This window comes from Alexandromys fortis, unplaced genomic scaffold (assembly GCF_014885135.2).
Source record: "Alexandromys fortis isolate MF-2015 unplaced genomic scaffold, M_Fortis_MF-2015_v1.1 scaffold_14, whole genome shotgun sequence".
Classification (NCBI taxonomy): domain Eukaryota; kingdom Metazoa; phylum Chordata; class Mammalia; order Rodentia; family Cricetidae; genus Alexandromys; species Alexandromys fortis.
The window spans coordinates 7,246,740-7,263,430 of record NW_026067910.1 but is presented as its reverse complement, the minus strand read 5'-3'; the positions used below and the strand labels follow the sequence as shown (position 1 = coordinate 7,263,430).

Here is a 16,691-nt window from a genome sequence, read left to right as displayed (position 1 = left end):
AATTTTGATCTTGTTGGATATTTTTATTTTGGGTAAAAAATAACCTCTTAAATACTATGTATATTTTCTTATAAGGTTAAAAAAACCCTACTTTTGCCTTCTCACAGATACTGCACATGTGCTAATTTTGTATTTTTTCCCTTTATAGGCTCAGATTATTCATCAGCATGGTTACCTGGTAATGAGTCATTGTGGCAGGCCACAACTGTTCCATCTAGCCATCGGAATAACCATATCAGGAGACACAGTATAACTTCTGACAGTGGGGACACTGGCATTGGCACTTCCTGTTCTGACAGTGTGGAAGGTAAGCTAATGGAGAATGTTATGAACTGAGATTATTCAGATGATGATTCTAAAGATTTTAAAGGAGTGTTTGTGTTGCTGTTAGTACTCAGTGTTGCTACATATAAAATATTAAATTCTCTGTTTATATTACATTTTACCCTGCATCAAAAAAGGTTTTTATTTTTCTTTATGTGTATTTTCAGAGCTGCAGTAAAGTTGATTGAAGATGAAAGTGTTTTTCCATATATTCCCCGTCCCTACCCATGTACACTCTTCCTTATTATGCTCTCTGAACAGAGCAGTACATTCATCACTATGGATGAGCCTGTATTGCCACTTCTTGATGTATTAGTTATTTTCTGTTGCTGTGATAAGATACCATGACCAAGGCAGCTTCTGAGAGAGAGAGAGAGAGAGAGAGAGAGAGAGAGAGAGAGAGAGAGAGAGAGAGAGAGNAGAGAGAGAGAGAGAGAGAGAGAGAGAGAGAGAGAGAGAGAGAGAGAGAGAGAGAGAGAGAGAGAGAGAGAGAGAGAGAGAGAGCGCGCGAGCGCGCGAGCGCGAGCTTCTTTTGGGCTTACAGTTCCAGAGAGTGAGTGTCTGTGAAAGGGGTAGAGGTAGTGGGTGGTAAATGGCTAGAGCAGTAGCTGGGAGTTCACATCTTGAGCCTTAAATAGGAGGCAGAAAGTGTACTGGAAAGGGCATGAATCTTTCAAAACCCTCATTCCACTCCCAGTGACTCTTCTCCTCTAACAAACACGTGCCTCCTAATCCTTTCCAAACATTTCTACCAAGTATGAACCAAGTATTCAAGCATACAAACCTGTGGGGCCATTCTCACTTTAATGTGTCTAAATCACAGGCTGACAAGAAATCTTCACTGTTAGCTTGAGAGTTTTGTATTACATAGGGCACTCTTCTGAGCGGGCAGATCTTTGAGGGCATTTTCAGTGTAGTTTAACTGTGGAAGGAAGACCTGGGTCCTGGACTCAGCAAACAAAAGAAAATGAAAGACAGGCGAGGACTGGCATTCCTCTTTCTCTGCTTTCTCATTTGCCCAGGATACCCCCCACAACCACAGCTGTGAGTCTCAGTTGAGCTAATTGTCTTTATCAGGTTGGTGTATGGGATATGTTTGTGAGGGACTAATTTGGTTGTTAATTGCTGTAGGAAGACCTAGCTCACTATGGGTGGAACCATCCCCTAGGCTGGGTCTTAAATTGTAAAAGAGTAAAGAGTGCTAGTGGGTGTAAGCACAGCCAAGCAATCAGGCAGCACAAGAATATCTGTTTCTCTCTGCTCTTGACTGTAGGTGTGATACAACCAGTTGTCTCAAGCTCCTTCCTGCCTCACTGTTTTCCCTCAATTATGGACTGTAAGCCAAATGAGCGCTTTCTCCCCTGAAGTGTTTTCTTTTAGGCTATTTTTTCATGGCAACAAAAAAGAAAGTAGGACACCTACCATTTTGGTGTGATCCTTCCCAATGCATTCTTCCTGTTTTGTTTCTTGTCAGGCATTTGATCATGGCAATGAGAACAGTAGCCAAGACACACCAAATCTATAGTTCAGATTAAGGTTTGCTCAGAATTGTATGCCCTTGGAACTTGGAAGAATTTATAAAAAAAAATGTATGTGTCATTCAGAGTAGCTTTAGTGCCTTATGAACCTCCTGCCTACTTGTCTCTCCCTATGCATAGCTCCAATCTCTAGTCTTGTGCAAGTTTTGTGCTGAATTCATGGGTATAAGAGCCATGTTAGGACTAAAAGGTTTTATTTTTATATCAGGAATGACTATTGAATTTTATCAAATGGTTTATCTATGTGTACTCTATCATGAGTTTGTTAATATGGTGGTGGATTTTACTGCCTGATGTGTCGAGTTTTCATAGATGTGCTACCAGAGAACATATATCACGTGACTTCCCAATACCAGAAAACACCCTGTATGTATCATCGTGTACTTTTAAAAGTATTTATTGCTGAATTCTGTTTGCTTTTACTTTGTTAAGGATATGTGTATATGTGTGGATAAATGTTTTTCTTTTTTTTCTATTTTTGTTATCAGGCTTAATACTACCTTTAAAAAATGAATTGGTTAGGTATTTCTATTTTCTGAAAGTCTTGGAAAAAGTTGTGCATTTTAAAATTATTTTCTTGAGTCTAGAGCTATAGATTACTCTTGGAAATTTTTGAATTGTGCCATTTTCTCAATAGTTACAGAGTTAGTAAAATTTTTCACATTAGATGAGTTGTGATAATTCTTTTAGAGGAAATTGCCCACTGGCTTATTTTGCCTGTCAAGTGTGTATGTGTTCTAGCATTCTCTTACTATCAGTTTGATATCTGTAGGTTTTATGGTGATAGTCCCTACTCTATTTATTTTTAAGTTTTAGTTCTAGTTTGCCAATTTCACTGATCATATAAAATAACCATATCTTTATTTTTCATTTTAGTGTCAGTTCTCTGATTTTTCTTAATTCTTTTCTGCATATGTTTGGTTTAGTTTCTTATGGTAGGAAGTTAGATTTTGAGACTTTAAATGCTCCCTCCCTCCCTCTCTGCAGCACCACAACAAATAGATGAGGAATCAGCCTGTTCAGAGCAAAGGTTTATTTCAGCCACTGTTTGCAAAGCAATTGTCCATTGTTCAGTTGCCTGTGTCTATTAGGCTTTAATTGGGGGTCACAATGACAGATGGCATGGTAGAGCAAAACTGTTCACCTCATGGCCAGGAACTGAAAGATAATTGAGACAAGGGTCTTAAAAGCCTTCTGGAGGGCAGGCATAAAGCTGTCTCTTAGGAACATTCCCTTCCCCAAATTAAAGTTTCTACCACTTTTCAGTAGTATCAAGCTGGGCATCTTGCAAACCTTTACCCATGGGGCTTTGGTATGTTTGAGATGCAAAGTACATTCTTCCTCTGGTCCCAAAAGTTATATGTATCTCACACTGTTAAAAATATTTAGTTAAACTGTAAAAGAATCCCCTAGATTTTAACTGTTTATCATTGCTCAAAGGTCTAAATTCAAAGCTTTCTTTTTTAACCTATTTGTGAACCCTTAGAAAAAAACAAAAGATAAAGGTTCAGCTTCTCTGATATAATAATATAAGATGCACAAAGCAAATATTCCTATATTAAAAGGAGAACAGAGGAATGGGAAGAAAGACTTGGACCAGAACAAGACTGGAAGCCAAAGCCAGTGTGGCAAACCTTGAATCTTAAACTTCCATGTCTGATGTTTAGGGTACATATTAGGGTGTGGGCTTCTGAGGCTAGAGTACCTGCAGACTTAGAGCTATATTTGTAGCCCGCATGGCCACTCTTGATCTGACTACACACTGCCTGCAGCTTTCTGCAGCAGGCTCTCTACATTGCTCTCATCTATTGTCCCAAGGTTTCCATCCTTCGAAGCCTTAGCTTTTATTTTGGGGAGTGCTTTTAGGAATTCTGTCTATACCACACACCCCATAGACTGTTCTTTGCTTCAGATTCTCGTGTCTGTTTGGCTAAAGCGTCTAGTTGTATGCATGCAGTGCCCAAGTACATAGCTACGTTGACATTTCTATACTTAAGCTGTGTCATCGCCTTTAAACTTGGACACTTAAAAAGAGTCAGGACAAAATGAATCTGATTCTTGCTGTGGATAACAGAGTTGCCTATAATCTAGATGCCAGCCATGTCCTCATTGCTACCTGAAACCTCCAAAATATAGGCCTTGCTGACACATTCTTGTCAGCATTCTGATTGGAGCCCTTTTCTATAATTGCTTATTAAACACGACTTTTATGACTTGAAGCTTTATCTAACCTGAATGTTTTCCTGTGAGCTGGGCATGGCGACACACACCTATAATCTTAGCACTCAGAGGTTGAAGCAGGAAAATTGCCATGAATTTGAGGTCAGCCTGGGCTATATGCTAAGACCTTGTTTCAAAAAAAAAAAAAATCCAAGCAAATAAATAGATAAATGGGAACTCTTAACGTAGGATAGTCCCATAGCCTTTCTAAGGTGTGAAACATACAGCAGAGATAGAGACCCCTTCTCTAAGTACCCGTAGAGGAAAGCCACCTTTCTTTATAGGTGACGGTTTTTGCTACTGTGACAAATACTGAAACTAATAGCTTCACCCCAAGATCTCTTGGGCTCATCGCTTTAATTAAAACAGCACAACATGGGAGGAGTGTGTACAGAGTAGAGCTGTGAAGTCTGGGAGTGGGTAGAAGGAGGAGGGAGGGGAAGAGGAGCTGGAAAGGCAGGGCAAAGAGGACTCCATAGAGGACACTTAAGTTTAAAGAACCTCTCAATACTGCCCTTGGGGGACCAAGGCTCTAAAACATAAGAGTTGGACACTGGTGAGACTCCAAATGCTGATGGAGGCATTTGCCACTAAGCCCAACCTTAGTTCAGGCCTTGGAACACATATGGAGAAGAGAACCGACACCCGTAAGTTGTCCATTGACCTCTACACACTGAGGCATATACCCTTGCCCTAGACAAACAGCTAAAATGTGATACTTGTGGGGACATTTAAGATCTAAATTGCAACATCTCCCTCTCAGAAACTGCTTTACCCATGTTCCACAGAGTTTCAAGTTTGTATTTTGATCTTTATTCAGTGGAGTGTATTTGTATGTGTAATAGTTTAAATATTTATTATTTTACATGTGTGTTTTGACGGCACATATGTAAGTGTATCACATGCCCTTGAATTCAGAAGAGGGTACTTATAAGCTGCCATGTGAAGGCTGGGAACTGACCCGTGGGTCAGCTGCAAGAGCAATGTGTTCAGTATGTTTCATATTTTGTGACTTCCTCTGCGCCGTAGGATTATGTAGAGTGTGTTGATTTATTTACCTACTGTTTGCTACCTGACTTAATTAGGTATTGTTCTTGCCATAGAAAGGAATGGGATACTGGTCCCTTATTTTCAATTGGATGCTCTCTTTTGATACCCAAAGGATCGAGGGGAGCACTTTCTTACTGCTGGTTGGGTAGGTGTGCAATAGAATCTAGATTTTCCTGGGTAACTTCACTGACCCCAGTGTGGATTGCTTCTTACCATCTGGAGGTGATAGATGTTCAGAGTCTCATGAGGGTAGTTCTCCTCTGCCATTGTGTGTGTGTGTCCCCGCGTGTGTGCGCACTCAAGGGGCATTCATCCACACATGGATGGGGATGAGGCTCCAGTCTCCGTGTGTGGCCTTCTTTGATGTCACTGTTGTAAGGCTCTTGGATGCTTTAATTGCAACTTGGCAAAATTGAAAACTTAGGTTTCTCACTTGGCATTAGTTGGTGAGGGTGCGGGTTAGACTACACTGTTTTCTGTGCTGTTGGTTAGTGAAAGGGAGTTACCACATAGACTCTGTCTCCTTGGTGCATTATTCTTTGTTCTTGGGCTGACAAGAATGAGCTTTTATGGCTTTTTTTGGGCAGTTCCTCTTTGTCATTTTAGAATTCTGGCTTTGTTGTTCCTAAGTCTTAGAGCTGTGAGAAAAAAAAAAGAAAAATTAAAGAATGACGTATTTCCTTGTCCCCTGTTTCCAAGGTCCCTGGATGATCTGCCTTCTTTTGCTAACCTTTCTGGTCTTGTGTTTGTTTTATGTGTAATATTCAGTACTTTTAGTTGTATCTAGACAGCAGTATTGGGAAAGTATTTTTCTCTCCTTTCACTGCTTTTTTTGGTAAATCATGTTTAAATATTACTAGCTCTCATAACTTGGCTATCAGTCCATAGGATATTGATTTCATTGTCAGTTTGCATAAGAATATTTCTAACTTTAACCTTTGTAATACTTCTTAAAGTTAGAAAATAAAAGATATACAGAGTAAAATTTTAAAATGAAACTGATTATATTGGTAACACTTAAAGAGCTCCTAAAAATATAGGTAATGCCTACAGGTTGGCATTGATATATAAAATTTTATATATTTAATACTTTAACACAGGTAAAAATATAAGAAATCTATTTAATGAATTGAAGATGATTAATAGCATTGAAAAGGTGATCAGATCAGTCATAGTGAAATAAATGTCAGATAAGATGTTGATTCTCACCAATGAAATTGACCGTCCTTTCTCTAAAATGCACAGTGATACCAGATCTGAGCAAAGTTGAAAACTGTTAGTTTTTAGAGAGGAAGCTTGGCAGCGGTGGCATCTGTATTGCTCTTCCTATATTCCTATAAGTGAACTAGGCACAGTCGTCATTGTTCTTCCCATCTTTCAGACAAAGAGAGTGAGATGTAAAGATGGGGGTGTAGTAGTAAATTACTTGGGTATTATGTACACGGCTCTGAATTCCATCTTCAACACCAGGAAGCCAAACAAACTACCAACGAGAAAATCAAAAACAAAACAACCCACTAGAAAACAAGTCATAGGTAATATGTCCATATTCTCATTCAGCATAGGCTTGTGTAGGTGAAACCATATACTATTTACAAGAGTAATTACTGTAAGTTGGGCAGTGGTGCTGCACGCCTTTAATCCCAGCACTTGGGAGGCAGAGACAGGTGGATCTCTGTGAGTTCAAGGCTAGCTTGGTCTATGAGCTAGTTTCTGGACAGCTAGGGCTGTTCCACAGAGAAATCCTGTCTCCAAAAAAAAAAAAAAAAAAAAAAAAAAAGAATAGTTACTATAACACTGAAAAGTATGAAACAACTTTAAAAGTCTATACAAAAAGGAAAATGGTTAAGTATTTCTCTAAATATCCATTTTCATTAATTATGTGTGTATATGTACACACATATACCTATATATTTCTAAAGCTTACAAGAAGAAATTCAAGCAAGTTTTCAGGTGAATATGACACATTACATACACTTCTTAATTGCCCTGTGAAACTCTGCTAAAGCTTAGATAAAAGAACAAAAAGCTATATGAAGGTAACAACAAGAAAAATTACATTAAAATTACAGGAATTATCAGATTAATAACTTAAGCAATTGTTAGCGTCTGGGCGTGATAGCTTATACCTTTAATCCCAGTACTTGGGAGACAGAGGCTGGCAGACATCTGTGAGTTTGGGGCTATCCAGGGCTACATAGTGAACCCTTGTCCCCCTCCCCCATTGTTAAAATTGTTAGCAGGCCCCAAGTAGCTAGACCCAAATTAGCATCACAAAAATTTAGATGACCCTAAGGGTCTGCAGGAGAGCATAGTGTATAGTTGTAGATTTGCTAGGCTTATGTAGTGAACTCCTCATTCTAGAGTCTATTCCTTGGATGCAAAGCAGAAGGGAAGGTTCACCTTTATCTCCTTGAAGATTTTGAGACTGTCTGAAACCAGGATGTTGGAAAACCCTTTTCTCTGAAGGCCTTAGGCAAAAGGCATGGCTTTTTCTGGCAACCCATTGCACCCTTTCCTGATATTTGTCTTTTTTTCATGTCCCCTTTGTCTTCAGATGTTTCTTTCTTTGCCTTATAAGGAAAATGATGTTTGAAAATACCAGTCAATGGTGTTTGCTCCTGCCTAATTCTTTGTGACTGCTATCTTATCATAGTTTTGATTCCATCTGCAAGGTAATTTTCAAATGAACTCATACCATATTTACTGGTCTCTCTCTCTCTCTCTCTCTCTCTCTCTCTCTCTCTCTCTCTCTCTCTCTCTCTGTGTGTTAGAGAGAGAGAGTGTGTGTAGTTTATTACTTAAATATGATATGACACATTAACAGACACAGTTCAGTCTATAACATTGCATACAGTTTCTGAGATTAAATGGAAAGGCATAGAAAGTGCTGGAGGGTAGCCTGAACTAAACCAAATTTAAAAATGAATCAGGGAAGCTGTGCTCAAAGCTTTGAACAATGTTTTTGGTTATTTCCTTGAACAACAATAAAAGTTATTAATAAACATAATAATGTGGCAAAGATAACGGATGGGGAACTTAAAAGTTGCAGACTGTATGCTCTGTTTTCTTAGGGTTGTTTTAAAGTTTTGCTTGAAGAAGCTTGTTCTCTTCCTTACCTTAGAGTTACTGTGTAATTCCTTCTCAAATACTTACCTGAACTGGGGAAAAATTCTGTAGCTTTTGAAGTTTTGACATAAAAGCTCAATAATTCTATAGTGAATTACTTAAGCTCAAAAGATTATTACATTAATCAGGAAACTCTAGAGCTCCCCACTGGAAGCCTTTTCTCAGTTTACCCAAGAGGACCTGTGGAGACTTGGTGCTATCCTCTTCATGACAGTGACCAGCATCCTTCACTGAGAAGACTGTAGTTTCATAATTTCCCAAAGCTCTTGGATTTGTCTGCGTATTATATAATAACTTTTTCTAAAGCTTTTTAGTTTTTTATTTTTATTCTGTGAATTAATTTAAAGCAAATTTGTATTAGTAGTAGCAAATCATATTTTTTTTCTCATCAAATAATCAGGGAACAGAAGCTCCTTTGATCTTTGAGGAACAGACAAATAGAATATTCCACAAAATATTTTAATAAGCTGTCTTCAGGCCTTTTGTTGATGTTATAGCCAAATAATACTATACCACGTTTTATAATCCAGACACGTAACTTAGTACAGTTTTATTTTGGGATTGATATATTCCAGTCATTATTTCTCTTTGTTAGACAGTTAAGGTTGAAGATTATCTATACACTAAATGCCAGTTCCATTTCTGAGTATAATACATAAATGTTTTTATTTTGATTCTACGTATTTTGCCTTAATACTACATGTATAAGATCAATCAACAAAGGTTAAACTGTCTCAAACAAATTACCTAACTTCTGATAATGTCATTTCAGGCAGTTCATTTATCTGTGAAAAGAGCAACCACAATAACAACAACAAACCCCCTTTGGCATACTGTAGTGAACTATGTTTAGTAGTCAGTGTTGGGTTATTTTTTTAAGCATAGTTAAAGAAAGGTAAAGTTAGAGTGAAGTTTTCTTTTTTGACAATATGCTACTGCTAATTTTCTTTGGGGATGATAATTTTATCCAGTTAATTGCATTTATCTTAAAAAAGCAGTCAAATAAAATTAGCTGCTTAATCATATCTTGTTAGTTGGTTTACTAATAATAGGCCATTTAATATTTTATATTTTTTAGCTCATTCTGTATATTTGTATCCGAGGAGTCACTTGCTAGGTTGTCTACATCTTAGGGAAGAAACTAGGGCTCTCTAAAGTAAGGGTTTGTTAGTCATTTATTTGCTTAGCCATTGCTTAGTGTCTCCTGTGTGTTAGCCATAGCTAGTGTTAGAAACGAAGCAGCTATTTCTCCTTGTATACGTTCCATCCAGTGGAGAGGACAGCAAGTGTTGTATAATGAGTGCAGTCTGGTAAGTGAAGTACACTGGGAGGTAAGGATGGATGCTGGGCAGTGGGGGGTACAGAGGTGGAGTATGTTTATGTCATGTGGATTACTGACTCACAGAGAGTCCAAGTAGGCAGTTGGTGCTGGCTGGACAGGTTTAGAGGAGTGCAGTCTGGGTGGAGAGATCAGCATGGTCAGAGTTTGAGAGAAAGACAGTGCTGTGGCTTATGTGCTAATATGAAGGACAAATCACAGAAAAGCTAAACTGGATGTCAAGGGACTGCTTGTTGTATTTGAGTAGGAGTGGATGGTAACTTAATCACAAGGAGAGAGAGACAGGAGAAGAAGAAACAAGATCACTCAGGAGATTAAAAACCATACCTTCTTCCTCTCCCTTCTGTATTTTGGACAAGGTCTCATGTATTCCAGGCTTGCCTTGAACACAATACGTAGCCAAGGGGTTGCAGGCATGTGTCATCATCAGGACTTATAAGTTTGAGATATGACAACATTCATCGTCTAACATGAATAGAAATGTCAGTGCCATACACCTGTGTCAGTACTCAGAAACCTGAGGCAGGAGAATTGTGAAATCCAGACCAGAATGGGCTACATAGAAAATTTAAATTAGTGTCATCTGTATAATAGCTAAGCGTCTTAAAACCAATCAAACAAAAAAACCTATACATTTTTGCAGTATAACATAATTCATATAAACTGAAATCCTGAGGTAAAATTCAGCCATCTTACTTTCGGGCAGTTTAGTATTGTGCCTAGAGTTTTCCAGGTGGTGGAGCTGACATTGCCCACCTCTCACTCCAAACCCTTCCTTAATGCTGACATGCCTATGCTTAGGAGGGGACCTTGGCAGGGGGTGGGTCAAAACTGGTGGCCTTATGTCAGGCGAGTACAAATACACCATGTAGGCAAAGCTTGAGTGATGAATTAATTGAGGGAAGGGGAAAGAATTAGGAGAGACAGACGGGGGACAGGGGAAGATCTGTTTGCCTTTTTAGGGGAACAGCAGGAAGATAGTGGGGAAGGGGCCAAGCTTGTCTCTTAAAGGGACCCTTTGCCCCTGCATACAGACTAGGTAGTGATTTAGCACCCTGGGCTGGCCAGGGTACTGCCTGAGTGCATCCTGCCAGCTAACAGGGGCCAGCATAATGCCTGAATCCTAACAGGTGAGCTTGGAAGCTTCAGAACTGGAGTCACACCTAGGTGATGGGTATTTTCATGAATTGAGCAATAGAGTGCTTGTTTAAAAGTGGTATTTCTGAGGAGCCTCTCTACCAGGGCTGGTCATATTCTACTAGTGTAGGGTAGCATATTCCAGGTAACTTTTTTACATGCTAAGTTTTGAGAATTTCTAATAAGGAACTTCTAGGAGTAACTTCTGTCCTTAAGATCATATTCTAGAAACACTATCTGTTGGTAGTATTCAGATTTATACTAATAAATGCACCTGTGAACCCAGCACTTGAGAGATAAAGGTAGGAGGATCAGAAGTTCAAGATCATCCTTGTTTACATAGCTACAACAGTGCTATCCTGGGCTCCATGAAACACTGTCTTAAACAGACAAAAGACATTTTAAAAAAGTAATCTGATGAAGTGGCTTTTATCACCAATTATTGATCTTCTTTGCAATTGAAAAATCCCAGATGACTGAAGGCAAATAGGAAAGTAGCACATTGTTAGCCCCCAGACAGCAGCCAAGACTGGTGATTATTGATAAAGTTTGAATTCCCGGTTATTGAATATCTGCTGCCACTCATGTAATAAGCCAATCAAACCCTCTTAGGAGGGTTGGAGAGGTATCACGTGGCAAGTATGGCTAACAGTAGCCTATAGGTGTGATCTTGAGGAGCCCCAAGGAGGGGCTAACTTTTGGCAGACTTTCTCAGGGGCAGAGTTTGAAGAGGGCTACTCCAGGATAGGGGCTGCTGCTTGGCATGAAGGGTAGGGTTTGGAATGGGACCTGAGTGTGGAATGGGACCCCAAACTAGAGATTAATATGAGTATTATTAAAAATAACTTTCATCCTTTCATGCAATGTAGGTGGGTCATCTGTCTTTCTGTTGCTTTCATTGGTCAATTAATAAAGAAACAGCTTGGCCTAATAGGTCAGAACATAGGTAGGCAGGGAAGACAGAACAGAATTCTGCAAGAAAGAAAGCTGAGTCAAGCAGACGCTTATAGCTCTTCTCTCCAAGATGGATGCAGGTTAAGATCCTTCCCGGTAAGCCGCCACATCGTGGTGCTACACAGATTATTAGAAATGGGTTAATCAAGATGTGAGAGTTAGCCAGTAAAAGGCTAGAGCTAATGGGCCAAGCAGTGTTTAAAAGAATACCGTTTGTGTGTTGTTATTTCGGGTATAAAGCTAGCCGTGTGGGAGCCAAGCAGAAAGCAGCCCGCAGTTCCTCCTTCTACGATACACTTAATAATTTAAGTATATGTAGAAAGTCGTGTTTGATAAATAGCGGGTGACTGTAATATTTCACTGTCACCAAAGCAGGACATCCAGACCAAAAATAAAGGAGCATTGTAGTTGTATGAATACCAGATACAGTAGGATACAATGAAAGCAGTGCTAAGTGGGAAATTCGTAGCTCTGAGTGCCTTCACTCCAAAATCAGAGAGCTCAAATAAGTAACTTAAAGATGTAGCTTAAAGCCTTGGAAAAACAAAACCAAAAGCAGAATATGGAAAGAAGTATAGAAATTAATGAGATAGACTAAAAATATTAAAAAGAATCTATTAATTGACCAGTTCGTAGCGAAATTAACCACAAGAATACAAAGCCTATATGCAAACCTCCCATAACATGGTAAATAGCCAAAAACTTGAAGCAGTCCCACTAAGATTAGAAGCAAGACAGGAGTGCTCACTCTACTCACTCTTCTTCAGTGTTGTGCTTGGGCAACAAGACAAGCAGAGGAAATTAAAGGGGTACAGATAGGAAAGGACTATATATGTCTCTATACATACAAAACCTTAAAATTCAGGAAACCTAGAGCTGGGAACCTACCCAGTAAAGTAGAAAGATACAAAATTAACATGCACAATGAATACCCTTTCTGTTTATCAATGATAAACATATCAAGAATTCAGGAAAATAGTATTATTCACAGTAGCCTTAAAATAATCTAATCAATCAATCCCCAGATCTTGGAGTAAACTACCCAAGGAAGTGGAGACCTCTCCATCAGATGAATGGAGAGTGAAAATGTGCATATACACGACAGGATTTTATGAAACTGTAGAGAAAGGTAAATGGTGCAATTTGCAGGAAAATGAGTGGGGCTGAAAAATATATTAGGTGAAGTAACCAAAGTAATAAAGAGAAACAGTGCATATTCTCTGTCATATATATCTCAGCTACTAATTCACATACGTACGTATATCTGACGGTCTGTCTGTAATTACATGAGAGTGTGTAGCATCCAGGAAGGCGACATTTAAGAGGCAAGGAAAAAAGATGGGTGTGATATTAAGGGGATGGTAGTGGATAGTAGAATACATGCCTTATGCAAATGGAAGGGGAAATGAATACTGGGGAGGGGTAAAGGTGTAAGCAGAAGAACATGAAGTTGGGGGAAGAAGAGGAGGTGATGATGTTAGGCCAACTACTGGGTATATGCACAAGCAGAAAAAAACCTGGTAACAGATAATGGTACCCCTGGAAACCGTAAGTTATTCAACAAAAGTCTTAGTACTGGGGTGGGCTCAAATGATTGCTCTAAAAGGCCACTTAGGTCCCCAGAAAGATTATTTACTCACTGTTTGTAACTTCTCCACGCTGATGAAACTGTTCCTAAAGAGACTTTGTGTGCTTTGCTCTCAGGATGTGGAGAAATGGAGCTGGAACAGGGCTGAAAGCCCCTTCCACTTAGCTCACTGCTGCTAGAGGGAGCTAGGCAGGCTGTGGGGGAAAGTTGTCATCAAAGTCCCCTTTAATACAGACCCCAAGTGATACATTGGCTTTTATTACTCTTTGGGGGCCTGCCACCCAGCTCCCAAATGAATACATGGAGACTTATTCTTTCTTATGAATTCCCAAAAATTAGCTTGACTCATTTCTAGCCAGCTTTTCTATTTCTCTTTAACTTCACTTTTACTCTGTGGCTGGCTGTGTGTCAGGGTGACTAGCCCTGGCGTCCTCTCCTCTTTCTCCTTTTCTCACCTCTTCTTTTTCTCCCGAGCCTAGATTTCTCCTCCTATTTATTCGCTCTTCCTGGCAGCCCTGTCTATCCCCACCTGCCTAATTATTGACTGTACAGCACATTTTTTTTTTTTTGCCAATCAGGTGTTTTAGTCGGTCAAGGTAACACAGCTTTAGAGATGCGACATAAAAGAATACAATACATCTTTGCATCATTAAACAAGTATTTTATAGCATAAATGAATGTAACACATCTTAAACTGATATTCCACCATACGACACTACTAGCTGGCCAGGCAAAAGGCGCCCATGGATCCAATAGTGGCAAGTAAGTAATGGGGGAACCACAGATTAGACCTTTTCCATTCCACATTTACTAGCACCAACTTGGTCAGATTCCTTTGGTTAGGAGTGTCATAAGCCCTAGAGAGAAAGTTACTGCTATTTTCCTGCTAAGTGGACATGATGTGTCCATCAAATTTCTAAGTGTTGTGTTTGTACCCATAGGAAAGTGCTACTTCAGCTTTGGTCAGAGAAGTTTCCCTTTGTTTGCAGTGTATAGCAATAACTGCAGAGACATAGAACTGGTCGAATTGCTGAGAAACAGGATCTGCTCAGCCAGTAATGGAAGTTCTACATCACCCACTTCAAGGATCAGGGAATATTGCAGAAGATGGGTGGAAAGAATGTAAGAGCCTTTCATTGAGGAGTGAATTGGAACACTCCTCGGAATAACATTCCCATTGCACTCTTGATCTCATAGCAATTGCAATAACTGGCACAAGACCTGAACAAGATTGGGCCTGTGAACATTGTGTCATGTGGGGATAGGGCAAATAAGAAGGACCCATGGACATCCCATGCTCTGTCCCTATAGACGAGGTCTCATGAGACCCCACTGCTTTCTGAGGATCTGTGGCCAGTTAGTGGTCCATTAGGGGAGGGAGAAGCATTTTCTTCAGTTGGTAGCACTGATGAAGAGTTAGTGTGTGCTCTGTAAATTATCCCTTTCCCTGGACCCTGTAGCAACTCTAAGGAAACTCTGCTTATGAAGAGTAAACAAATGTAGGCACAGCAGTAGAATGTAGATGGAAGTTTCTGTCCCACCTGGTGCCACAGAGGTTCAGTCCCAGAGAAACACACAGAGGCTTATATTAATTATAAACTGATTGGCCTATTAGCTTAGGCTTTTTATTAACTAAATCTTACAACTTAAATTAATCCATAATTCTTATCTGTGTTTAGCCACGTGGCTTGGTACCTTTTCTCAGTGCAGCATTTTCATCTTATTTCCTCTGAGTGGCGATTACAGACTGACCTTTTCCTCTTCCCAGAATTCTAGCCTGGTCGCCTCACCTATATTTTCTGCCTGGCTACTGGCCAACCAGCGCTTTATTAAACCAAATAAGTAACAAATCTTCCCAGGGTACAAGATCATTATCGCACAGCAGTAGAAGATGACTATGGAGGGGATCACTGGAGCAGATGGGGAACAGAGGAGAGAAATGGATGTAGGGATGGTGTTTGAAAGTATGTTGACTATTTCTGATAACCTTAGAGGGATAACAGTCCTAGCAATTGCCTCATCTTAAGGAAACTGAGAAATAAATACTGGGAAGCCACATTCAGATTTTTACTTTGACATCTTTCATTTTACATTATAGCTTGTGTTTTTAACCTGTTAGTTGAAACTGACTTGGCAATCTTTTCTCATTCCAGATCACTCAACGTCAAGTGGCACACTATCTTTTAAACCTAGTCGATCATTGGTTACTCTTCCCACTGCCCATGTGATGCCATCTAACTCCAGTGCTTCAATTTCCAAACACAGGGAATCTCTAGCATCAGATGGCTCTAAATGGAGTACAAGCCTCATGCACACACTGGGAGACCACAGAAGACAGGAGCAGGACTCTTCACTAGACATGAAGGACTTCAGGCCCCTACGGAAATGGTCATCTTTGTCCAAACTTACTGCCCCGGATAACTGCAACCAGAGTGGCATTGTATACACAGATGAGTTGAGGAATGAGCTGCAAAAGACAGGGAAGGGCAAGGCTTTCCCAAACCATGTAAGGACCTTTGGGCCTAGTTGCTTACATGACAGTATGGAGATGCTTAAGCTGGAAGACAAGGAAATAAATAAAACACGGTCATCAACTCTGGATTGCAAGTATAAATTTGAGAGCTACAACAAAGAGGACATCAGAACCGCCTCCTCTGCTTTCAGGAGACAGACCTTAGACATGACTTACAGTGCCTTACCTGAGAGCAAGCCCATTGTGACAGGTTCAGAGGCTTTTGAGTCTCCAAAGTATTCAATGCTTGGCCAGCAGGCAGTAGGTGGAGTTCCCATTCAACCTTCTGTGAGGACGCAGATGTGGCTTACAGAACAGTTACGGACAAATCCATTGGAAGGCAGAACTACAGAGGATTCTTACAGCTTAGCTCCTTGGCAACAGCCACCAATAGAAGAGTTTCATCAAGGAAGTGAAGCACCAATGCAGGTAAGGCTCAAAACCTAGTGTTTGCTTCCCTCCAGTGGATCTTTAGTTTACTGCAGTAAGTATGTGACTGCCTACACCACAAGTTCCTTTCTCCATCTCTCACAAGTTAAAAAACATAAGTGCTATAAATTTTATATACTGTATTGATAAAGAAAAATAAATTTGAGATAAATTAACATAAGAACTGTAAACATTGTTCTTAAGTTGGTCTTGACTTTCTCATTTGTTAAGTATGCATAAAATAAAATGCTTTTTGTCTAAAGAAATGTAAAACAAAAACAGAAGCTGACATGGTATAATAGAAAATTGATTTGGAAAAATAAGTCTTGGGTTTTTTTCTGATTATATCACATTTAGGACCTGAATTTTTTCTTTATAAGTTTTTTTTTCTTTAACTTGCATACAAAATGTCGATTTTATTATGGGATTTTCATACATTGTTTTTCTTGATTCTGTACTCCCCTAACCCCT

At 39.5% G+C, this 16,691-nt stretch overlaps 1 protein-coding gene across 5 annotated transcripts in view; it reads left to right on the top strand.

The window, feature by feature from the left end:
• Positions 1-16,691, top strand: part of Cep85l (centrosomal protein 85 like) — a 115,007-nt gene that overhangs the window by 17,124 nt on the left and 81,192 nt on the right. For 3 of the 5 annotated variants that reach the window (XM_050138052.1, XM_050138051.1, XM_050138054.1), the window contains exons 2-3: positions 149-307; positions 15,433-16,220. In XM_050138052.1, the coding sequence (XP_049994009.1) occupies positions 149-307; positions 15,433-16,220 (947 nt within the window). Of the gene's footprint in view, positions 1-148; positions 308-14,239; positions 14,402-15,432; positions 16,221-16,691 lie in introns of those variants that run through there. The other 2 variants (XM_050138055.1, XM_050138053.1) reach the window with 2 other exon arrangements.